Below are 23,101 nucleotides of genomic sequence, written 5' to 3'. Positions count from 1 at the left end.
GTGTATTATTTGTAATTTACAAATATATACGTGGAAGCAATTTTTTTTGATAAATCGTGGCAGGTAATGTTGTATATGCTTGGGAATTTTGAGAGAGAAAAGAATAATTAATCTGGAATATTCTGTAGAGATGGTTCTCAAAGTGTTGTCCAGGATCAGAAAAATCAGCATCAATCGTCAGGGAATGTATTAGAAATGCAAATTTCTGGAGCCCACCTTGGACCTACGGAATCAGAGATTGTGGAAGGAGGGACAGCAATCTGTGTTTTAACAAGCTTTTCAGGTGAATTTGATGCTCCAAAAGTTTGAGAACTACTACTCTACAATTATGCACAAACTATTATGCTCTTTTAATTTGGCTCACGTTTATCAAACATATACACGTGTAAGTTACACTGGGAGCTTTTGAAGTTTATAATGCCATACACGACATATTTCATAGCGTGTTAGTACTCCTTTAAAATATCCCCATACTTTAAGAAAGTCTATTTTTCTTTTTTTAAGTTAATCCTAAAATATGCTAAAATAAGATTTATATTAAATTAGACCATTTTATATTAAATTAGATAACATAATTGAAAAACCAAGCATAATGCCTAACATACAGTAGATTCATTATATATTACAGTTCCCTTTTGCTTTTCTGTGTATTTTTTTGTCTTATATATTATTAATTCACACTCTTTATTTCAGTGTTTGAATGTGAATAAAAGGTAGAACTATTACAAATTAGAAAACTGAAAATTATATTTATGGGTTATTTTGGATGTGCAGCTTTTTGGACAGCTTATAATTTATCCTGAAGTAGAATGAAAGTTTGGATTTCTGCAGGGCAGAGTTAAGTTTGAGCTTAAGATAAAATTAGTATTATAGGAGACATTGCCCTTTAATGTTGCTTCTAGTGCCACCTGCATTTCCCCAGGTCCTACCAGCCTGAGGGTGCAAATGAGTTACCTTGACATTGACATTAAAAATCTGCAGTTTGCTGGCTTTCCTTCCGCATTTGCTGATAGCACGCCTCAGCCGGGAGTGGGTTCTCCAGTTATTGGCGAGTTTTCAGAGTGCATTGGAGCAAGGCTGCTTGGCTCTGGTGCTACGCTAAGTGTCCACAGCCCTCTGCTACGGCCCCAGCGTTCAGGGCCTCTGGGAGGGGGCTGCTTTCCTGCCCAGACCCCTGGGTCTGCTGTGCCCTCAAAACACAGAATCCTCTATAGCCCAAGAGATGCTCTGTTACAGTCACAGCTCACAGACAGTATATTGTATCATTAATGCAAATTCCTATCTAATTTTCCAGCTCCTTCTCCTCTTCCCTAGGTACCTGCACACTAATTTGGAAGGTCTCCTTCCCTGATTCATATTAATATAGGCAAATTCAAGTTTTGGTAGGAAGGAGGCTGCCGCAGAGCTAGCTTCAGGGTCATGTGACCTTTGCGGTTGCCCGGGGCCTCACGCTCAGAAGGGCCCTGCACTTGGTTCTATACTCTGTTGTTGCCATCTTGAAATGAGTATTAATTTTTGAACATGGGTTCCTCATTTTCATTTTGCACTGGGTTCCTAAAATTAGGCAGCGGTCCTGGGAAGCTGCCCACCTATTCGGCAGAGACCCAGACTCCGAACTTCAGTTTGGGGACAGTTTACTAGACTATGCCTGCTTTTTTTTGAGTCTATTCTTGAAATTTTCATTAACAGTATTTAACCTCTGCTTGAAGCATTTCCCAATATCTGGTCTTGAGATGAGACAATTTAAACATGATTTTTCTTATAGGAGCAGTCAAGAGTATAAATTTATAAGAATCCTGCAATAGTTTACTATTATTGCCTTTTTAGATACTAAGTCAATTTTGGATTTTTTACAAAATCACATTTGTTAAAAGATTTCCCGGTGTAAAAGTTGGTGAAAATTTATCAGGAACCAAATTAAGTGGGACTCATTCATTAGACATGAATGGAGTACCCATTAATTGCTATAAAAATGAAATAACCCCTGTCCCTGTTTTCTAGCTCATAATGGGTTTAGACTGACAGAGGCAGAGAACAATTATTTCTGCTGGTGGGGCTTGAAGACAGGGTAGAGGAAGAGATTAAATATCATTTAATAACAGAACTCCGCACAGAGGGGCTTGGTGTCCATGGGAAGACATTGGCAATGTATTTTAGACTAGGAATTGACTCATTAAGGCTCAGTCAAACCTGGTTTTTGATTCCCACTTTATCACTTCTTTCCTCCTGTGCTTTTAGCCTCAGCCCCCCAATCAGATGAAGGCTCTGACATCGACTCTGAACCAGATCTGCCGCTAAAGAGGAAACAGCGCAGAAGCCGAACCACCTTTACCGCAGAACAGCTTGAAGAACTGGAACGCGCTTTCGAGAGAACCCACTACCCTGATATTTATACCAGGGAGGAGCTGGCGCAGAGGGCGAAGCTCACCGAGGCCCGAGTCCAGGTACTGACGTTCAAACACCCACATCCTGCTTAAATCCAGACAGGAAACAAAAAAGTGTCTTCTTGTCAAAATCATATTTTAAACCAAGAAAGTAAATATATTAGGAATGGTGCTTCCTTGTGAATTGTGAACTGTAGCCTCTAGCTTTATGAAGTTTCCTCCTTTCTCTCTAATGCCTTTTCTTTATATTTTGCCTCGTTACGATGACAATGTCATGACCTCTTTATTCTTTTTATTTGCATTTGCCTGTTCCAACCTCCTGCCCTGCTCCCTTGTTTGCATCTCTCTTATTTTAGTTATGTCCATTGTCTACATCAGCATTTTACTTTGCTAACCAGTCAGAAAATTCTTTTCTTTTTTCTCTTAATAGGTTGGTAAGTCCAGCTGAATTTATTGATATGGTGGATATGTTTGGTTTCTTTTCTGTCATGTTGTTTGATACAAGTATTTTATATGAATAGATTCAAAAATACGATCAATTTAATTTGCTTTCTTTGTGTTCCTGTATGGGTTTGTTTTTGTATTTATGAAAATGTGCATTCTTATTCTAGACTTTGGTTATCAGTACTAGGAGAATATGATTATATCAAGGAGGGCACAGGAAGTGTGTCAATTCATGTTACTCACCATTTCAGGATCCTTGTTATGGACATTGGGGGTGGTACATAGATAAAAGGCAAAATTTTGAGTGATTACTTTGTGCCAGGCACTATTCTAAGTGCTTTTCATGAATTAACCCATTTACTCATCATTAAAACCCTAGGTTGGTACTATTAATACACGCAATTTATAGATGAGGAAACTAACACTCAGACTATTTAAGTAACTACCCAAAGTCACATAGCTAGTAAGTGATTGAGGTAATTGCATTCCACACACTTCCTGTCTGTGGCCTTTCAATGATGAAGATGTACAAAGGCAAAAATCTCTTCCTTTAAGGGTTTATAGTTTAGAAGCGTTTCAAGTAACTATTGTTTTAAGGACATTTAAAATGATCTTTTGAACTCTTAGAAGTGCTCTGAACCCTCTGGAAAAGGCTACTTTGGTGTAACATTTCTATTGAGTGATAGAATAATGTTTTCATCATTAACAACGCAGTTCCCCCTCAAGGTAGTAAAGCACTGTTTGAAGATTTTGGATGTCTCATGGTGTCCTGGACTCCTTACTGCCCCAGAAGTTAAGTTGCCTTATCCAGAAATATTGCCTTATTCCCAGATACTTGATTTTCACAGTCAAGGTGAAACTGAGGACTCAGCAGTGAACTAGTCAGTTGCTATAGTCTCTAGATTGACCGACACTTTCTCCTATGCAGCCAATTGCCTCTCCTATTACAAAAGTTTGAGAAACAGCCTCTTCCCGGCTGCAGAGCCTGGTCAGAGGGACGGCTTTAATCAAATTGACTTTCCACATGTTCGTGATAGCGCTAGGAAAGTCAAGGAATGCTGAGATGAATTAAGACAAGTCTCTCAGGGAGCCAGAGTCTAACATGGGTTATAGAGTAAACATGCAAATAATTTGGAAACAAAGCAGATCTAAGTGCCATAGAGAGAGACAAAGAAGAGTGGGAGTTGAGAAGAGGAGAAGATGAGATCTTGGAGTAAACAAGAAAGGCTCATGAAGACGGCAGATTTAAGATGGACTTTTTTTTTTTTAAAGATTTTATTTTTTCCTTTTTCTCCCCAAAGCCGCCCAGTACATAGTTGTATATTCTTAGTTGTGGGTCCTTCTAGTTGTGGCATGTGGGATGCCGCCTCAGCGTGGCTTGATGAGCAGTGGCATGTCCGTGCCCAGGATTCAAACTGACGAAACACTGGGCTGCCTGCAGCCGAGTGCGCGAACTTAACCACTCGGCCACGGGGCTGGCCCCTTAAGATGGACTTTTGAGACTGGATGGACATTCATTGGACAGGGAGGGTGGGAGAGTGTTTTAGTAACAGTGAATAATATGAGCAGAAGCTCGGAGAGTTGAAAGCACGTGAGTTACATATCAGCTGACCTTTAATTTTCACTCTAGTCATGTTGAGGGACTAGTGAATAGTCCAATTTGGTTGGAGGGTAGAGAGTGGTAGGGTTGCAGGAAGGAATGTGGTTGGAAATCCAGGTTGAAGACATCCTACAGAGGGCTTGGATTTCAGGCTTGGGAGCTCAAACGTGATGCAATAGGCAGTGGAGGCTGTGGGCATGAAATAAGTCAGTGGCAGTGGGAATGGAAAGGAAGGATAGCGGTGAAAAGTATTCAGAAGTGGAATGTAGGCAACTGATTGTGTAAGCTGGAGGTGGGTGGAAGGGTGAGTGAAGGGGAGAGTCACAGATGCACCAAGGTTTATAGTCTAGATGTTTTATAGTTGGCACTATTCAATCTCTCTACCTGTTATATTGGGATACCATGTTCCTTTCCAGAAATGACCACCATTTACCACAAATCATGATAATATGTATCATAAATATTATATAATATAATAACATATATAGTATGCATATTACGATGTATATAACAACGTTACAAATATTACATGTAGCAAATCTATTTTGCTTTTGTTACAGTTCGATGATTACCTGGTTTAAATGTGAAATGAGGTCCATTCATTCCTCCATTCTTTCAGCAAACCATTAATGAGTGTCCACTCTATTTCATGGCTCCATGGCTGACTAAGCCCACATACTGGGTCTGTCCTTGAGACAGATTGACTATCAGCTCTGAACTCAGAGTCAAAAAATAAACATTGATTTTAAGGAAGTCAAACTGAAAAAGTGATGGAAAACTGAAAGGAGTGTTCAGTGTTGCTCTGCCTCATTCTTGCCTTTGCCAAAGACGAGGATGGCAGACAGAATAAATCTCAAATCCATGCAGCTTGTACAGTACCCGGCATTCGCATCTGGCTGGAAGAATGTCAAAGGAGAATAAGAATGGCCCATTAACTTCCAGAGGACATGGGATCAAACCAATAAAGAGTGGTTCATATTTTTCTATACAGTGACCTCCTTTCCAAAGCAGGGCCCTCATTAACCTAACAGCTGTCCTAATGTGGCTTTAACCCGGTGACTCTTTACATTCCTTATGGCTTCATTAGGTCCCATGAGACACATCATGTCTTGCACCACAGCTATGATCTACAGCCTAACAAATTCCCTACAACACCCGGCATATGGATCTTTTACTTATCCCAGCAGGAAAAAGAAGGGAGCAGTTAATCACTGATTAAAATGCCAGAACAAAATCCTTTCGTTTTTAGAAGGATCTGGGAAAGCAGTAGCAAAGTCAACTCAGTTTGAGTGATAGCCAGAAAGTGTGAGTTAGTTTAATTTGGGGCACCGGGGAAAACCAAACACCACACCAAAAAAAAACTCCCAAACATGTCTACATCCCATTTTTTTTTTCCTGAAGAAAAATATTTCTAAACTCTTCTGGATAGAGATGAGACCAAAGCTATCATAACTTAAGCCATTGTCAATATGTCATAAAAATTTGTTTGGACAGTAACTGTGTTGTGTCTATCATAGCCATATCTGAGTACACACTCTAAGAATTATTGTACACCAAAGACTAATTTGCCTAAATCATCTCCTGGCTAGCTGTTATTATGCAAAAAGTGGCAGGCATTAAAGTTTTGTGGGAAGAATGACTTGCAAATAGTTATGATGTGCAAAAGTTTTAATAAATATTCCATCTAAGAACTCTGTGAAGCAAGGAAGTATCATTCTTTTTTGCCACCAGAGTAATGGAAGACAGGAAAGGAAACTGCTTGTAGAAACAGCATTTAACTAGGAGTCAGAAGATGTGGATTTTGGTCTCAGCTTGCCAAAAGTGTTTTGATGAGCAAGTCACTTAATTCTACTGTAGTCCTGCTGGGCTTCAGGTTTTTTTTTTTTTCTTTTTCTCCCCAAAGGCCCCCAGTACAGTTGTATATTCTAGTTGTAGGTCCTTCCTGTTGTGCTATGTGGGATGCCGCCTCAGCATGGCCTGATGAGTGGTGCTAGGTCCGTGCCCAGGATCCAAACCAGCAAAACCCTGGGCCACCAAAGCAGAGCATGCAAACTTAACCACTCAGCCACAGGACTGGTCTCCTTTTTTTTAAATTTTAGAATATAGGATAGCTTAGATCAGATGATCTCAGTCTGGGTCCATGGACCACCAGGATAATCATGGATGATTTCAGGAGATCGCAGAGACTTGAGATTTGTGCATAAAATTTTGTGCCTTTGCTTCTGTGTGTGTGTGTGTGTGTGCACACACAAACACATAAACATTAACTAGGGAGAGGACCTCTGGCTTTCATGATACTCTCAAATACCACGTCCCCCGCTACTGTCCCCTAATTGGAAACTACTAGGATGCATGATCTCTCAGGACTCTTCTAGCATCAGTAATTTGGGATTCTCAGGGAAGCCCCATGGTGATTTAAAGCGATCTAACAGATCTGGATGGTTCAGAAGTTAAGATAGGCATGGAATATTCGACCCTGAACTCCAGTAATGAACAAAAATATGGTCATCCTGCCATTCTCAACAGGAGTTTACTTTGGGATGTATAAAGATGCAGTCGAGTATGTTTTTATGTCTGTCCGTGATCCTCTGACATTCACAAGAGCATGACATTTCTCCTCGTCAACCTCACCTCTCCTCCCCGCAACCTGCTCTGGATACAGTGGTCAAAGCTGGATAGCCACAGTGATAGGAGGGCTGGAAGAGTGTGGTATAGACAGAGAGAGGGAGTGGACCCAATGAGAAGGTCCAGAGGAATGAGCAGCTTGTCCTGAATTGACCTCCTTGGAAAGAACTGTATTTGGCATTGTAGCGTTAGACATCATCAAATCTAGTGCTTAATCAAACATTTTATAATCTTTTTGTGAATTCTCTTCCTAAAGACTAAGTATATATTCTCCCCCAGTTTTAAAATTGCATTTGAAATAACCCATCTGGAATAATGTAGGTTAGATTGCCTTTGAGGACCACACCAAAAATGGGAACCAGTAATTTATGGACGGGCAAAATTAGGCTTACACTATGGGCAATTAGCACTAATCCATGAAACTTGGAAGCAAATTTGACCTAAGCCTCCATTCAAGCCAAACTGGCTTTCAGTTATTTGAGGTGTTGTTCAGGCACTTTCCTGTTTGCTCATAGGCACAAAAGGCTTTGGCTGTAGACCACAGAGCTAAGAAAACAAAGCAAGACTTTAATTCTTGGATTTCTCAGACTGAGGTGTCAATGTGACATTCTCACTTAATAGTAAATATTTATTGAACACAATATCTCTTAGCTATTCTGTGAAGGGCTCTAATTGTATTCTCATTTAATTGTCACGACAATCTTGTGCAGGAGTTTTTTTATTTCTCCCATTTAGCAGATGAGAAAACAGAGGCCCATGGATGTTCAGCAAATTGTTCAAGGTCACAGAGGTTACCACTTACTAGTGGGTGTGGGGAAGCTGGGATGCAACTTTTGCCTGGTCTGCATTGCACCCGTGTGAATGAGAAGTTTCACTCCATCTTTTAAAGATATCTACCAAGTTTTGCTCAACTTAGATTGTTTAGAATCTGAACAAATTACTTATTTTACTCCTGAAGAGAAAAATTTAGGAAAACCTTCTTCTTTTGTGATTCATTACCTTGTTTTCCTTAGTTAGCAGGATGTTATGGGGATCTTTTAAACAATTTAAATTTTACTTGAAAAATTCATTGGATGTTATATTGCTCCAGAAATGGACCTAAAGATCATTTTCAAAAGGCGTGAATATGGCTTTGTGGAAAGGCTCTGAAGAGAGACAGATCCAGGGGGCAGATGAAAATAAAGCAGGCTGCAGCTCATCAAATGAAGTAAAAACTTGCTGTGAGGGCGAGTTTTGATGTAGTGTGATATTATACGAACAATTATAAGCAATTAACTGGGCCTCATAGTAGACATCCACTAGTGTCTGCCTCCTGCCCCCACTTTCTTACCATGCTAAGTGTGATGTGGAATGCCGGGTTATGTTGTGAGGGGAGAATGAAATTACATTGAATCATAGCTCATAAAAATTACATAAAGGTATACAGCTGACTTTGTAAAACTTGTTCTTCCTGCCCTACTGGGTAAGAAATTGGTGGAACACATGTATTCTCCCCTAGATCATCAAAGGCCAGTTTGTCTCTGTTGCTATCACTACTCTTGTCAAAACAAAGAGAAGTTTCTAGCTATTGTAACACCAAGGCATAAATGCCTTCCCCCCATTGTAGGTGAACTTATGTAGTGTTATACACTTATACATGTTGTGCAGTAGATTATTTACTCGTTGTCTGTTAGGAATTAGTGATACAATATTGAAAGAGTTATCTAAGATTTCTGGGTACCAAGAGACTATCTTTCAGTTAAAGATGGGCTGGCAACAGTATCCCAGGATCATTGTAGTTGGCCAGTTTGGGTATTGAAAATGAAACTTATTTCAAGGGCACCTTTTCTGTTTTTCTAATAAAAATAGGAGATGTGTCTTTTATGAGTTTCAAAGCATGAAGGAGGCAAGGACCATTTCCCAATTTGTGACTTTAGTAGGTTTTTTCTTTAGTCTTTCCTTTGGCACACTCAGCAGTTCTAGGAGATGGAGATGCAGAGGCTGGTAATGGCAAGATGATAGAAAAATCTGGTGGCCAGAGACAGGCAGGCCAGTCCTCAGGAAGCCCTGGTTCTCTCAGGAACAGCCCTCTGGATTTATTTAGCCTAAATTTAAACAATATTTAAATTCCTTCCTTGGGGAAACTCTTGAACCTCTTATTGAAGATTTGTTTTTCTGTAAAGATTTGCTTCTCAACTATTTCTCTTTATCTTTTATTATTATTTATAATAGATATTACATTGTAAGTCTAAGAACTTCTTTTTAATACAACTGCTGGTGGGTTTACTCAGCGTCTTCAAGATTTATTTGTATCATTTTGGAAAAATGAATACAGAACCAAAAAACCTTCACCTCTAGTCTTTTGGATTTAATGTTTTGAAGGTATTTGTACAAAGTTATGTTTCTTCTAATTTATTATTTGTACAAATTTATGGTGTTTCTTCTAATTTATTATTTGAACAAAGACCTTTTTTTTTCTTTTGGTGAGGAAGATTGGCCCTGAGCTAACGTCTGCTGCCATTCTTCCTCTTTTTACTTGAGGAAGATTGTCCCTGAGCTAACATCTGTGCCAATCTTCCTCTATTTTGTATTGTGGGATGCCGCCACGTCATGGCCTGAAGAGCAGTGTGTAGATTGGCGCCTGGGATCCACACCCACAAACCCTGGGCCACCAAAGCAGAGCATGTGAACATAACCACTGCATTACTGGGCCAGTCCCTGAGGAAAGACATTTTTGATTTAAAAAATTGGGTTGTGGAGGAGTTAGAATGAACTTGAATCAAAAGTAGTTTGAGATTGATGGAGTGACCAGGCATAGCCACTCAGTGAATAAATCAAACTTGGTTTACTTTTCTAAAGGTTACAGAAGCCAGTTGGCCCAGAGAGACTGGCAACATGCTCTGATAATGACAGACGTGCAAGCTTCTGAGTTCTTCATAAAGGATCTCAACAGTAGAATTGAGGATAGTAAGTCTGAATAAGTGAAGTCACATCAGGACTTTTGGAAATTCAGCTCTCCTCCCAGCCTGGTATAGAAATCTGAAGATGCCCTGCACATAGGTTGGTCTAGATAAGTGTGAGGACCGCTTCACCTGAACCAGTTTTGCCTCATTAAGCTGGAGGTTTTATAGTATAGAATATAACCACAGTGTGTGGTGTAGCACAGTGCCCTCTGGCATGAATAGGGCCCTAACTTCTTACCCTTAGCCCCTTCAGGCTAGCACAGCTTGTTCAAGCTCATCCTTGAAAACAGTTTTCTTACCCTGATGCCTCTGAGAGTCATGGTAACAGACGCTTCAACTTGCAGTGAGAAAACACAATTGATGCAGATCTGAAATTGAGTACTGTTCATGGTTCTGTTATCCCAGGTGGCAATATATTAAGTTAAGTAAAACTCTAATTCAATTATGTATCAACATGGGAAAATATTGACTTACCTCTCTTCCTGTTGGAAACTTAAGGAATATTAAATGTTAGTATTTTGAGGAAGTTCAAACAGCTTTCCTGTATCTTGCAGCATGCTTAGAGAAGAACATGCTCATTTTCAGACAAATGCTTGGGTAAGTAGCAAAAGTTTAAGCAGATGCTTTGGCAAGTATTTGCTAAATTGGACTTTCTTGCTCCAGAAGGGAGAAATTCCTCCCTCCACTCTTTTAAAAAATTGTATGACTTAAAAAGTTACAATTAAGCTGTGTAATTGCTAACTTTGTTCTGTAAGGAAATCAAGTCTTATCTTTTCTTAGACATGCTGGTCTCACATATATCACTCCCATCTGGTGTGACCTCTGGTTGAAATCATAGCCAAGCTTTCAAATAAGTTGAAAATCTGTCTCCGCTCTAAACTTTTCTGGATTCTGTGGATTTCCAAACATGGAGCTTCTACCTCTAGTGAGCAATTATTTTGATTTCCTTGCTGACTCTATGAAGTCTATGAGGACAAGTCTGTAAGCTACATAAGTACAGGAATCCTGTCTTATCCTGTCATTTTATTCAGGCCTTTATCTGTTCGGCTCCAAGCATCGTGCTTTCTCCATATTAAGTTTTCAATGAACTTTTGATATAGGAATTAGAATATCTTTAATTGGTAGAAATCCTTTCTCGCATTGGGGGAAACATCGCTTGCACAGTGGAAAAATCATTCAAAGCTCTACATTTAAACTCTGGAGATATAAGAGTTGGGAAGATCATGGGGCACATTCAAAGCCTTCTATCACAATTTCTCAACATTTTAGATGTTCAGTTGCATTTCTTGCTCCTATTATTGTCGTATCTCTCCAGCTCCTCACACGAAATACTTGGGCTTTGAGTTCCTTGAAGGCATTTTATTATATTACATCAAGTTTTTCTGAAGGTACCTAGTTAGCATATGCCTGGCACAGAGAATGATAGGTGCTTAAAGCTGTTGTTTAAAGAAATAATAAACAAACTAGTTATTTAAGGGATCTTAGATAAAATGCTTTCATTTCTTGAAATACTTACCTCTGTGGCGTCTACTTCCAAATGTCTCACACTTTGAAAGGGATGGTAAAATGGCTCCATTTATCCTTCTGGCCCATTTATATGACTCTCCAGGAGCTATGCTCATAGTGACCCTGGAAACACAGAGACAGACTGATAAGAACATAAGATACAAGGATTAGAGTAATAGGCAAGGCCAACTTAGGACCTATGTTGTGTGGGCGTCAGAGACTCATGGATCCTTGGAGAGTGTATGAAAGTTGGAGGGTGTTGATGATGGTAGTGGGGAGTTCTCGTTGTTTCCACTCCTGCTCAGCCATCCCTGCCCACAGTCATCACGGGCTTTGTGGGGGCTTTGCAAGACCATGCAAAAGCCTGGAAACCCCTCCATGACCCCTGACATTTAACTCTCCTTTCTCCCCTGACAATACAACCCAGAAGGTGGAGGGCTCTTACATCTATTTGCCCTGTCAGTAAGGGGCCTTTAATCTGTTTTAGCATGAAAAATTCATTAAGAATGTACTATTATTTCATCAGTGAAATCCTCAAATTTTAAATTAAATCCATAGGTCTGGTTTAGCAACCGCCGTGCAAGATGGAGGAAGCAAGCTGGGGCCAATCAACTGATGGCTTTCAACCATCTCATTCCGGGGGGATTCCCTCCCACTGCCATGCCGACTCTGCCAACGTACCAGCTGTCCGAGACCTCTTACCAGCCCACGGCTATTCCACAAGGTATGAAGGAAGGGAGTCAAGGAGTTAACATGTAACTCCCAATTGGTTTCCCTGCTGTGTATTTTATGCAATGAATTCCTCTGCGATGCCGACATCATTGCTATTTGGATGTTAATTACATTATATCAGGTTGCCCTAAGTGTACCTGTCACATTTCAGAAACATAGTTTGTTCTATGACATAGCTGAATCTCTCTAGATAAACTGTGTTGTAATATAATACTATTTCAGTATTTTAGAACAAAACAAAACAGAACAATGAAACAAAACAACCTTCCTAAATAAACATGCAATTTTCTTTCGTTAAAATTTTACCTCTACATTTGTACTCCAGTCTGCAATTTCTCCAGTCTGAAGCTCTGTGATGGTTACTAACCGCAGTAGTAATAGAGGGAAGGTAAGCTTTGATGAAGTCCATCTGTTAGCACGTAGAGGTGAACGGGATAAAAGATAAGACTAAATTATTTTGGATTATGAAAGATAGCATTCTAGGCATTCGAAACTATACTATGACACTAATATTTAGGTGCTTTGAAAATGTATTGATAGGAAATTTGAGACTTGCAATTCTTCCATTGGTTAATTCCTATGTTGATTTTTAATAACATTCACTGCCCAAATGGATTTGTTGCATTCATTATGTGATTTCTGAATTCCTATTCTGGGTGAGTGTGCCAGGAAAGTATATAGATAACTTACGTACTTGCACATATGTGCAGAGCTGTGGCTATACTTGTTACAAGTGGTTCTGCACCTGCTTGTTGAGAAATGCAGTTTGGAATTAACATTTGGTCTGACCGATAGATGCTACTGATGGCTTGGTGACGGTGAACTCTCGCTCTGAACTTTCTCTGCTGACCTACAAAGGAGCTTTCTTCTGACAGTCTTCTTCATTGCAGCCGTGTCGGATCCCAGCAGCACCGTTCACAGACCTCAACCGCTTCCTCCGAGTACTGTACACCAAAGCACTATTCCTTCAAACCCAGACAGCGGCTCTGCCTACTGCCTCCCCAGCACCAGGCATGGATTTTCCAGCTATACAGACAGCTTTGTGCCTCCGTCCGGGCCCTCCAACCCCATGAACCCCGCCATTGGCAATGGCCTTTCACCTCAGGTCAGTCCCGTGTTTCCAGACAGACGATTGCTGTATACCAGAACCAAATAGCCAATTCCCCGAGGCAGTCATATAATGAATTGCCAAATTTAAACCATAATGTATTCTTTATCCAAGCCACATGATTTTAGTTTCCTTTCTCCCCACCCTTCCTACTGGCTGTATCAAAAGTAGCTCAGACTTAAAATTCAAGGGATTTTTAATGTAATCATGGAGACTTTATGTTTATACTCAGTTGTCAAGGTGTTTGTCATCTCCACTCCTAGTTCTGGGCTTTGGTTGAAAAACTCATACACACATCTTTTTTTTAATGGTATTTGGTCAGGTGATAGGGTTGTGAGCAAAAGCAGCTAACAAGAAAACACCAAAGCTTTTATAAAACATCGGAGAGGAAGCAAACAAGTCGTATGGAGAGAGACCCAGCTGATGGCTACAGGACTTTGGGATAAATGAGTTATAAATGCACAAACTAGGAGAATTACTGCTCTTTGGGAATATATCGATATCTGAATGTAGTAATTGTTTTTCTAATTTGCATTGGACTATGAGCTTTTCTTGAGAGATCGTATTAATAAATTGCCTTGATAATTGCATGTCAGAGGGTTGGGTAAATTTCCTACATGTGGCATCTGTCTGAAGTTGACATTATTAGCAGTTGTTTAAATACAGATTGCTTGATTTTATTAGAGAGTGCCTGGCCCAGGTGGCGAGGATAGCTGCCCGCTAAATTTGGAGAAATGTCACAAAGGGGTTGCAATCTATAATTGCAATCGAGAATCTCTTCAGGACCAAGAGTGAGAGTTTTAACAGCTTTATCTTTTCTTACTCCCTTTTCCTCTTGGTGGTTAGCAAAACAGAGAGAAGCTCAGAATGACACAAATGAAAAGTGAAAAGACAATTATCCTCAATTACACAGTAATCACTGACACTCACCGCTGCCTAAGCACCAAGAGGGCATTCTAATAGGCAGAAAATGAGATTTTAATGGCACAAAGGGTGGCCAAAATAACGACTCATATATCTTTGCCGTCTTCGTTTTCTTCAACTTGTGGTGTGCGTCTTGGGAGTGGAGTTCCTGGGCTCTGGACAACGGTGATAACTCTGAGCAGCTGAAAAGTTCAAAGCCGTTGGAGTTGAAAAGAATGAATAGCAAAGGCAATGAAATAAACATTTCTGCCTAAAGGCAAAAGTTCATAAATCCTTTTTTGTAACAGTAAATGTAATTAAGTTTCATAGATTCCTATAGCACATCCTGGGATAAAAAATAAGACGTGGCTTTAAACCTCAGCCGAGAAATAACAACATGAAAACAATGAACGTGCTTCCTACAGGACTTTAAGACATTTAATTTCCAACTGCTGGCCTTTGTGAATGTGATTTTGCATGACACTCATGGACTTATATTAATAGATGCATCTTTAAAATGCCCAGATTTATAACATATAAACTTCTTCCACAGTTTAGAAGTAACTTCAGAAGTAGTTATCTCTGCAATTTTTGACATAAGGAATTGGGGGCCATAGAAAAGCTTTTTATGAACATGATTTGGTTGAAAGTTTTAATAAAAGTAAATGCCAATGCTAACTACTTCTGTAAGGGGAGACCCAGGATTTCTTGGCATTTCTTTAGTGTTGAATCATCATAAAAATAATGACACAAATCTGTATTTTGTAAATGAAACTGCTAGTTTCTTGTATTATAAATATATTATCTTGTATGTTATAATGTGTGCAATATTGTAGTCTATAACTATTGCATAAATGGAATTACTAGCACTTGATCTTGAAACTGCTAATCCTTGATTTTTCAGGAAGCCTGGCTATGATTCCAGAGTCGGCGGTAGGGAGGGAATCATGCCAATATCAAGCAATGGAAAATTCCACAGGCAACTTTTCCTGTATTTCTTTACTATGCTCTTACATATTATGTTAATTCATTACTTATTACATTGCAAATATCCAGTTTATTTTGCATTTCGGCCATACGTTTCCGCTGCAAACCACCACTAAGAACCCACATTGTCTAAGTTTTTATAGCATCCCCGATGAGTTGGAAAAGGGACAAATGATATGAAGTTCCTCCTTACCTCCTCAGGCAAAGTTGGAGTATAAAATGATGGAGTAGGAGCGTTGGGAAGTAGAAAGATTCCTGTAGCTTTTGGGATTTATCACTTCTCAGGAATGTCTCTATTTAAGCAAAGAGGGGGGCTACCCTTCTTTTGATTGTCTGGCTTTATTAAGATTATTTTGAAGAAAAATTTGAAGCAAAGAGCCCACATCTAACAGCCTGGGTTACCTATTAAAGAAGATAGTAAAGAAATGGTGGTAGTCCTTTCAGCTTATTACTTATTACCTAGAAGTGCTCATGACCATATTGGATCAGGTCATATTAAAAATGCAACGAATCCTGCAATTACCATTTTTCCTTTTCTCCTCCTACTCTTCCCCTCCCTCTGCCTCTATCTGAGCATCTGATATGCAGACAGATCAACTGAGGCTCAGAGAGCTTGTGGCCTGCTGAAGGCCACAGGGCTGATAGTGAGAGGACTGGGGCTAGACCAAGGATTCCTGGCTCCTAGTCTAGGATCTCATCCATGATAGCCCAACTTGGGTGAAGAGGAAACAGGTTTCATGAAAAATAGAGGCAGGAGGCGTTAGTCATATTTTTAAATCATTTTGTAGGGGCTAGTTTTCTAAACTTTTGGGTTCAGGTTAATTTACACTCTTTTAGCTAATACGTTCTTTATGCGCTTTTTTGCTTTACACACTTTTTCTATCAATCTTTTAACTTCTCCCAGTACTAAAAGTACTTACTGCATGGTTATTGTAGACAACGGGAAAAAATTTAAAAAGTGTGTTTAGAGTAGAAAAAAATTTCCCCTTGGTAACCACTCTTAATATTTTTGCATATTGCCTTTCAGCTCTTTTTGGGTCTTATGCTTTTTAAAAAATATAATGGAGTAGTGTATATAACTTTGCATCTCACCTTTTCTCTGCCTTTGTATTTCATCACAAGATATTTCCCATCTATTAATTTAAACGGAATTGGATCTAAATTGTTTTGAGTTGTTATGGCCAATTCATTGTTGATTTCTTCCTTGCGGGCTATTTGACTTGTTAAAAATGTTTGTGCATGTTATTTGACTTTTTTGCCTCATGTCACTGAAATTGATGGGTTGTTTGCCATTCAGACTTGGAAATGATGAGTTAGAATGTGTGTGAACTCTTGTAGCATGGGATTCCTAGTTTCTTGTCAAGGAATTAATAGAGACCACAATGAAAGGCAAATTGTTTCTTTGTATGTGTGTAGATTTTAGTTGGTTTTCCTTTGGGCTCTCTAACATATCTGTTCCTTCAAGCAAAGACTCTTTTAAAGCTTGGAATCAGAGCCGTTAGCCAAATGGTGTTTCTTAGATGCCCTCGGTCCTTTTCTCCGGGGAGGTCTCAGCTTCATGAGGGACAGGTGTGAAGCGGTGGCTCAGGAAGGTCACACCTGTCCAGCTGGTCAGATTGGAGTAGCAAGAGTGACATGTATTTGTGACATTCTAAGTCTCAGAATAGTGACAAAAACTTTTAGAGGGTTTGGTCAGATCCCTCCTCAAGTGGCTGAAAGGGTCTGTGCACTGCCTAATCGTTGGCAAGTTTGTCTTGTTCTGAGGGACTCAGTAACTACATCTGGGGAATATTCCCATTTTACTTACGGAAAAACTGAGGCCAATGAAACACAGTCATCTGAATGACAGAGTGAGTTACTGGTAGAGTTAGGAGTGAAACCTATCTCTCTTCTCGTTGTTACTAACTCTTCTATAAACACAAATTACACATTTCACTGGCTAAATAAGCATAATGTCCTAGGAAGTTTTCCAGGGTCTCTATCACCGACGTTCGGATTTTCCTGCAGGCATGGTCGAAAGGATTCACAGATGGAGAGCTTGGCTTCACGTTCCCTCAAAGGCTGGATCTGTTAGGGAACTTGAGATTCTCAGTGATGGGTGAGAGAGGGAGTAGGCTAATGACCTCAAAATTTTCTACTGTCTCTGAATTGCTGGGATCGTTTGAACTACATAACCCTTTTAGGAGACAGGACTTACATAATGAATGGCAAAACATGGTCTGAGAAGAAAACCATTCAACCTGCTCTAACGAGGGCTTTCCCCAGCAGTGGCAGCCTTCTTTAGAGAGGTTGTGTTCTCTTCACATGGGGACAGTACAGAAAGAATACAGGAAATAGAGACCACATATTTCCCCTCTGAACCCACATGGTATATTACCAGCACCTTCCTGCATGTGCAGGAGAGAAAAAGGAATGCTGACCTGGAGTATGGAGTACCGAGGAAATACTACCATATGCTCAAGACGTGAGACTAATTAACATTTGGCCGAAGTTCTTCTAATTAACTTTCTTTTGAAGGAAATACTATACTTACTACTCCCCCACCTCCAAAACATACATAGCCAACCCCAAAACACAACACCAATTAAATTAACAAACTTTTATCATTTCATGCCCCACTTCCACCCCACTTCTACAAACTCCCCAGTTTTTGGTGACAGCTTCTAATGATTTCTTGAGTGAAATACAGTATCAGTGGGTTACATGGTTTCTAGGAAGCTTTTTTATTGTTCTGCAGTATACAAAAATGGGCCAACTTGGCTGCACTTAGTGTTCATCAACCATTGCAAATGATTCTTCAAATGTTTTGGGTTTGGTAAAACCTAAAACACATTTTGCCAAGTACTTTTCCTCCTTAATTTTTCAAACTGTGTATTTTAGGGAAAATTTGATCCATATGGTTTTGATTCATTTACTCTTATATCATTGACATTTTTTTTTCCTGTGGAGCCATTTGATATCCAAGAAGCTTTCTGAACCTTTGCTATGTTCATTTTAAGCATTTTCCTCCTTAAAAAGAGGAAGTCCTCTTTGCAACCTCAGAGGCCATAAATTTTGAGTACTCTCTGAATTCAGCAATGCTTAAAAATACATTTGGTATAAATCTGGGTTATTATGAACACATTTTATGTTTAGAGCAGATGGGGAGATTTTCGTTTCTGGTTTATGAGTGAAACCAATGACAAAATAAGAAAATAGGCTTAAATTACACACAAAAAAGTTTTGTTGTAGAGAATGTTTAACTGTTATTAATAAATCCCCGTGGTAAGAGCTAATGCTCAAAGGCCTTATTTCGAATTTTGTCCAGGTCTTGGGTAAGATGTAATTGAATAAGCAGTACACCTGGCTATTTCATGGATAATCTACTGAGGAAAGAAAAAATTCTCATAAAGATTTGCGTACCAGGCTTAAAGATGCTTGAATGTTTGCTCACCACTCAGCACCTCAGGAACAAAGAGCAGGTCTGCAGATCTCATCAAGTTTACTGACCATTCATGTGTTAAGTCTGGTTGAATCATCACAGCTTTGTTTGTGGGAATGAAGTACCGTCTCTGAAATAGACTCAAGAAAGAGCAGATAGATCTTTATGTTAACGAGATTGTGGTTAAGGGCGTAAGATGCCAGGATCAACTTTTGTTCTTAATTCACATTTTACAAAAGAAAACCTTTAACTCAACCACCCATCCAGTTGCTTTTAAAGAGTAATATTAAAATTGAGATTATTAGTGTGTAATGTATGTAAATTGCATATTTGGTGTCAGCCACGCTTATTAGGCAGCTTCTCCATTTCATGCATATATGTATTAGACTGTTGTGGTTCCATTTCAAATTAGATTTCAGTTGCTCAGCACAGTTTCTTTTGACAAACATTTGTTAATCCTGAAACTTATTAGGGAGAAGCATTTAAGTGTTAATATGTGTACACAAAACTCAAGGCTGCTTTTGATTTTGCTTGTCATTTTTTGGACTGCAGCGTTCATAATTATCTCAAATTCCTTAGCTGTAAGGCAGGATGATGGTTCTTTGTCCATCGAAGGTGTAAGGGCTTACTGTGAATCAGCTTGTGTGCATGGGGTATAGTCATTAAGAATGGTTGTGATGGGTACTTTTCTGTTTCCTATAGAGAGAAAATCTTTTTCACCGTAGCATGATAATTCCTTAACCTCCTCTTGTACTGTTGAAACATATAAAACCAGGAAGGTTTACCCTGGTGGCAGGGCCAGCTCCTGTTTCAGAGGAGCTATTTTTCTGGACATTTTTGGGCTCACATCCAGAAGCTACTTGATGCTAGGCTATTCGTTTTGTCCATTTCACACCCCGGTTGCAGATCCTGCGCCCTCAGCCTGTCTTTATCATCGTGAAGATCCAGACAAGCAGGTGCCACCAACCAAATTCCCAACAGAGGCACTTCCTTCCCTTTACGCTTTCCAGAAATTCATCTGTGGAAGCAAAAGAGTGATTTTGATTAAAGAGATTGGTTGGGTGTCAAACAAAGCTTAGACAGAGAGACATTCCGTACAAAAGTGGCAGCCTCTCCAAGTTTGAGCCTCTTTCTGTTTCATTTCTAAAGCAGTTCATGAGCTCAAAACCAGGGCTGCAGGAGCCTCACATGTTTATGAAAGCTCGAGGATGTTTATGATCATAAATGAGCCCATTTCAGCTACACCAGAATAACCATCGGCCATTTGCATGTTTCCATTCTGCCATATTACGTTTTCGAGATATTCTGCTCCGTGGTGAAAACTTTGCTGCTAATCCATTTGTTGAAGCAATGCAGGCTGTAATTGACCTGGTGCCTTTGGTTTTTCTCCGAAGGCTGTGGTTGCTACCCTTAAAGAATATGAGGAGAGCCCTGGTTTATGTCAACTCTAGCCACAGCCTCTTGAGTTAGTTACAGATTGGAGAATTGTGAGAGAAACAACTACTTGGCCAAAATCTCCTTTTTTAAAGAAAGGGAAGGAGCAGCAGCCAGTGACTAAATCTTACATCATGTTACTGAAATGAGCCACAAGAAAACCTTTCCTGCTGAATTAAATATTTTTGTATTTGTTGAATTGATTTAACTAGAAACTCCATCAGCTACTTTCTCTTGTACATTAGACAAATCAGATGCAACAACCTCATGGTTTTTAGGTCCATTTGAATTCCTTTAGCCATTGAGGAGAAAAAAATTGAGTGTGATTGCTTAGTCTATAACTAAGTTCCTAGAATAAAAAGTTTTCCTTTGTAGTTGGTAATACACTGTAAAGCCATGCTGGATTCTGGTGTGAGGCTAATGGTCTGAATCAACCCTTTATATGCGGTTGGAATGCAATGTAAAGCTTTTAATTTATTACTGCATTTGCAAAATGGGAATATCTACAGAAATCTGAATACTTGCATATTTATTCAATTAGGGGCTGAATGTGTGCTTTGTACTGTAGGCACAGGAGACTGGATTCAGTCATTAGTTGTGTACTATTTTTTGTTTTTTTTCTAAAGAATCTGTCTCTGCAAAACAGTCTGGGTTTCATCAGAGGTGTATATTTTTCAATGTATAGCATAATATTTAAAAATTACTCTTGACATTTAGCCGGAGCTCAGTAAACTGGTTTCTGAGGTTGGTGATTGCATTGTCCCTCATGATCAATGGGAAAGATGGGGAATTGGGAGGCCCTTTGACTCAGTGCGTTTTGTGGAGTCACAGGGTAGGATTTCTCCCTGAAGGGCAGATTTCTTAGCTGTAAGATGACTATGCAGCCAGTCCTCAGCTCTGAACTAATGAAGGAGGCAGCCCTTATTTAAAGAAATAACTCTCTTTCTCACAAAATACTGATGTCTCGTTTTGGGCAGCTTGCATTAAAAAATGTAAGTAAACTATTGCATCTGTTCTGAGATTTAAAAACCCTCTGATCTTCTATTGTATGACTCCATGGGAAAATTTCTAGTTCAATATCAGCCCTTCTGTGACTATTCCAGGCAGAATTTCTTGTTTTGGCCTCCGTTGCTGCCACACTGGTGTGCTCATCATACCTTGTTAAAACCCATACCACACTGTATTATATGATAATGTATCCATTTCTCCCTTTGACCATGCGCTTTTAGAAAAATGGTACTAGGTCATCATCATCTTTGAATACCCAGAAACCAAACAGTTGCCTGATACTAAAGCCTTGTTCCCCAAACTGGGCTCCTTGGAACAGTGGTTTGGGCAAAAAGGATTCTGAATCAGCAACTTGGTAAATGTTACAAATTATCTCTCTTTATCTTTCAGAGTCCCAGTGCATCTTAGCCTACTAAAGGCTCTGGCAAGTCTTGCAGCATGGAAACATGTTTGTGTAACTCGGTGTTCTCCAGTTTAACTTGGAGCCCTTTTGTTGAGCATCAAACTACCAAGTTTTGAGAAACATTTCCTAGAAAGTGCTGAATGAAAGAAAACTCAGCTGGAGACCCAAATGATGAATATTTCCCTTGAGTTTTTTCACAAGGGACTGTTTCTTTCTATTTAACGTTTGGTGTTATCTTCTACTTCAACACATTCCCATGCCTCTGTATAAGAACTTAGCAGGAAAAAGAGAAATTTTAAAGAAGAAGCTATAAACTGCTTAAGAATGTTTCCATGAGGCAGATAAGGGAGTAAAGGAAAGAAAGAGAATTCCTGTTTAGTGAATCGATTGCAGTGGGTGTAACTCATTGACCTACAAAAGGAACCCCAAGGTCAAAAGCATGAGCTTCCAATATTTCTCAGCCGCTCACTAGCTGGGTGTGTTCGACAAGTTGCCTAAAATATCTCAGCTTCTGTTTCACCTTCTTGTTAACCTTGGAAGATATCGAAAAAGAATTGTCCTGTAGAGTTATGCTGAGATACGCAGTACTTAGGAAACTTAAATGCTTTTTGATAAAGTAGTAATATTATCGCGACAGGGCCTTCATTATTGACTTAAAAATATCACGTGAACCTCTGACCAAAAAAAAGCCTCAAAACTTTTGTTTGTTTTTGACAAAGAAGGCAAATGTGGAAACTGAGTAATATAAAGGAAAGTCAGTTTCTTGGTGGCCCGGAGTATTTTCAGGTACTCCACTTAGATATTTTAAATATTGGTGTCCATTCAGAATGCAGTAATTGTAATATGTCTGGGATATGATAGTCCTTAGAAATACATGGTACAAAATTAGGTTTGTTTCGGTAATTCAGATCACAATAACATGAGAATCCATTACAATGAACAAGAGCCAATGATCCTTCATTCCATGGGGCTAAGAGTGGGGAGCAGACAGGAGTTTCCTATTGTTTTCTGTTTCTTATTCTTGTTTTGATTTATTGAAATATAATATCAACAGGAACATATTTTCAAAAATATACAGTCCAGCTTCTATGGTACTAGATAAATTAGAAGCATGGTACTTATCTCAAAGGCAGGAGAATCTGATGTGTGTTGTGCTTCTTTCTCATCAGCAAGGGATAAAGGGATCTGAAACAATAGGTAAAATAGAAAGGCTTTAGAAATTAAGGGACAGTCTAAGTAATTTGGAAGTAACTGATTGAGGAACATTCTTTGTTTTTTCTTTTCCCCAAAGATTGGCACCTGAGCTAACATCTGTTGCCAATCTTCTGGCTTTTCTTTTTTTCTTCTTTCCCCCAACGCCCCCCCACCCCACCCCCCATAGTCGTATATTCTAGTTGTGAGTACCTCTGGTTGTGCTACGTGGGATGCTGCCTTAGCATGGCCTGATGAGTGGTGCTATGTCCACACCCAGAATCGGAACCAGCAAAACCCTGGGCCGCCAAAGTGGGGCACGCAGACTTAACCACTCAGCCATGGGGCCGGCCCCCAGGAACATTCTTTTAATCACTAAATTACAAAGACTTTATTTTGTCGAGATCTGTAGG

General features: G+C 39.5%; 1 protein-coding gene across 3 annotated transcripts in view; it reads left to right on the top strand.

The window, feature by feature from the left end:
• The window catches only part of PAX3 (paired box 3), a 92,457-nt gene that overhangs the window by 59,596 nt on the left and 9,760 nt on the right, over positions 1-23,101 (top strand). For all 3 annotated transcript variants that reach the window (XM_001494972.7, XM_005610643.4, XM_001495160.5), the window contains exons 5-7: positions 2,239-2,444; positions 12,060-12,225; positions 13,124-13,338. In XM_001494972.7, the coding sequence (XP_001495022.3) occupies positions 2,239-2,444; positions 12,060-12,225; positions 13,124-13,338 (587 nt within the window). The remainder of the gene's footprint in view (positions 1-2,238; positions 2,445-12,059; positions 12,226-13,123; positions 13,339-23,101) is intronic.

The sequence above is a fragment of the Equus caballus genome, chromosome 6, assembly GCF_041296265.1.
Source record: "Equus caballus isolate H_3958 breed thoroughbred chromosome 6, TB-T2T, whole genome shotgun sequence".
Taxonomy (NCBI): Eukaryota; Metazoa; Chordata; class Mammalia; order Perissodactyla; family Equidae; genus Equus; species Equus caballus.
This window is presented reverse-complemented; position numbering and strand designations above follow the sequence as displayed.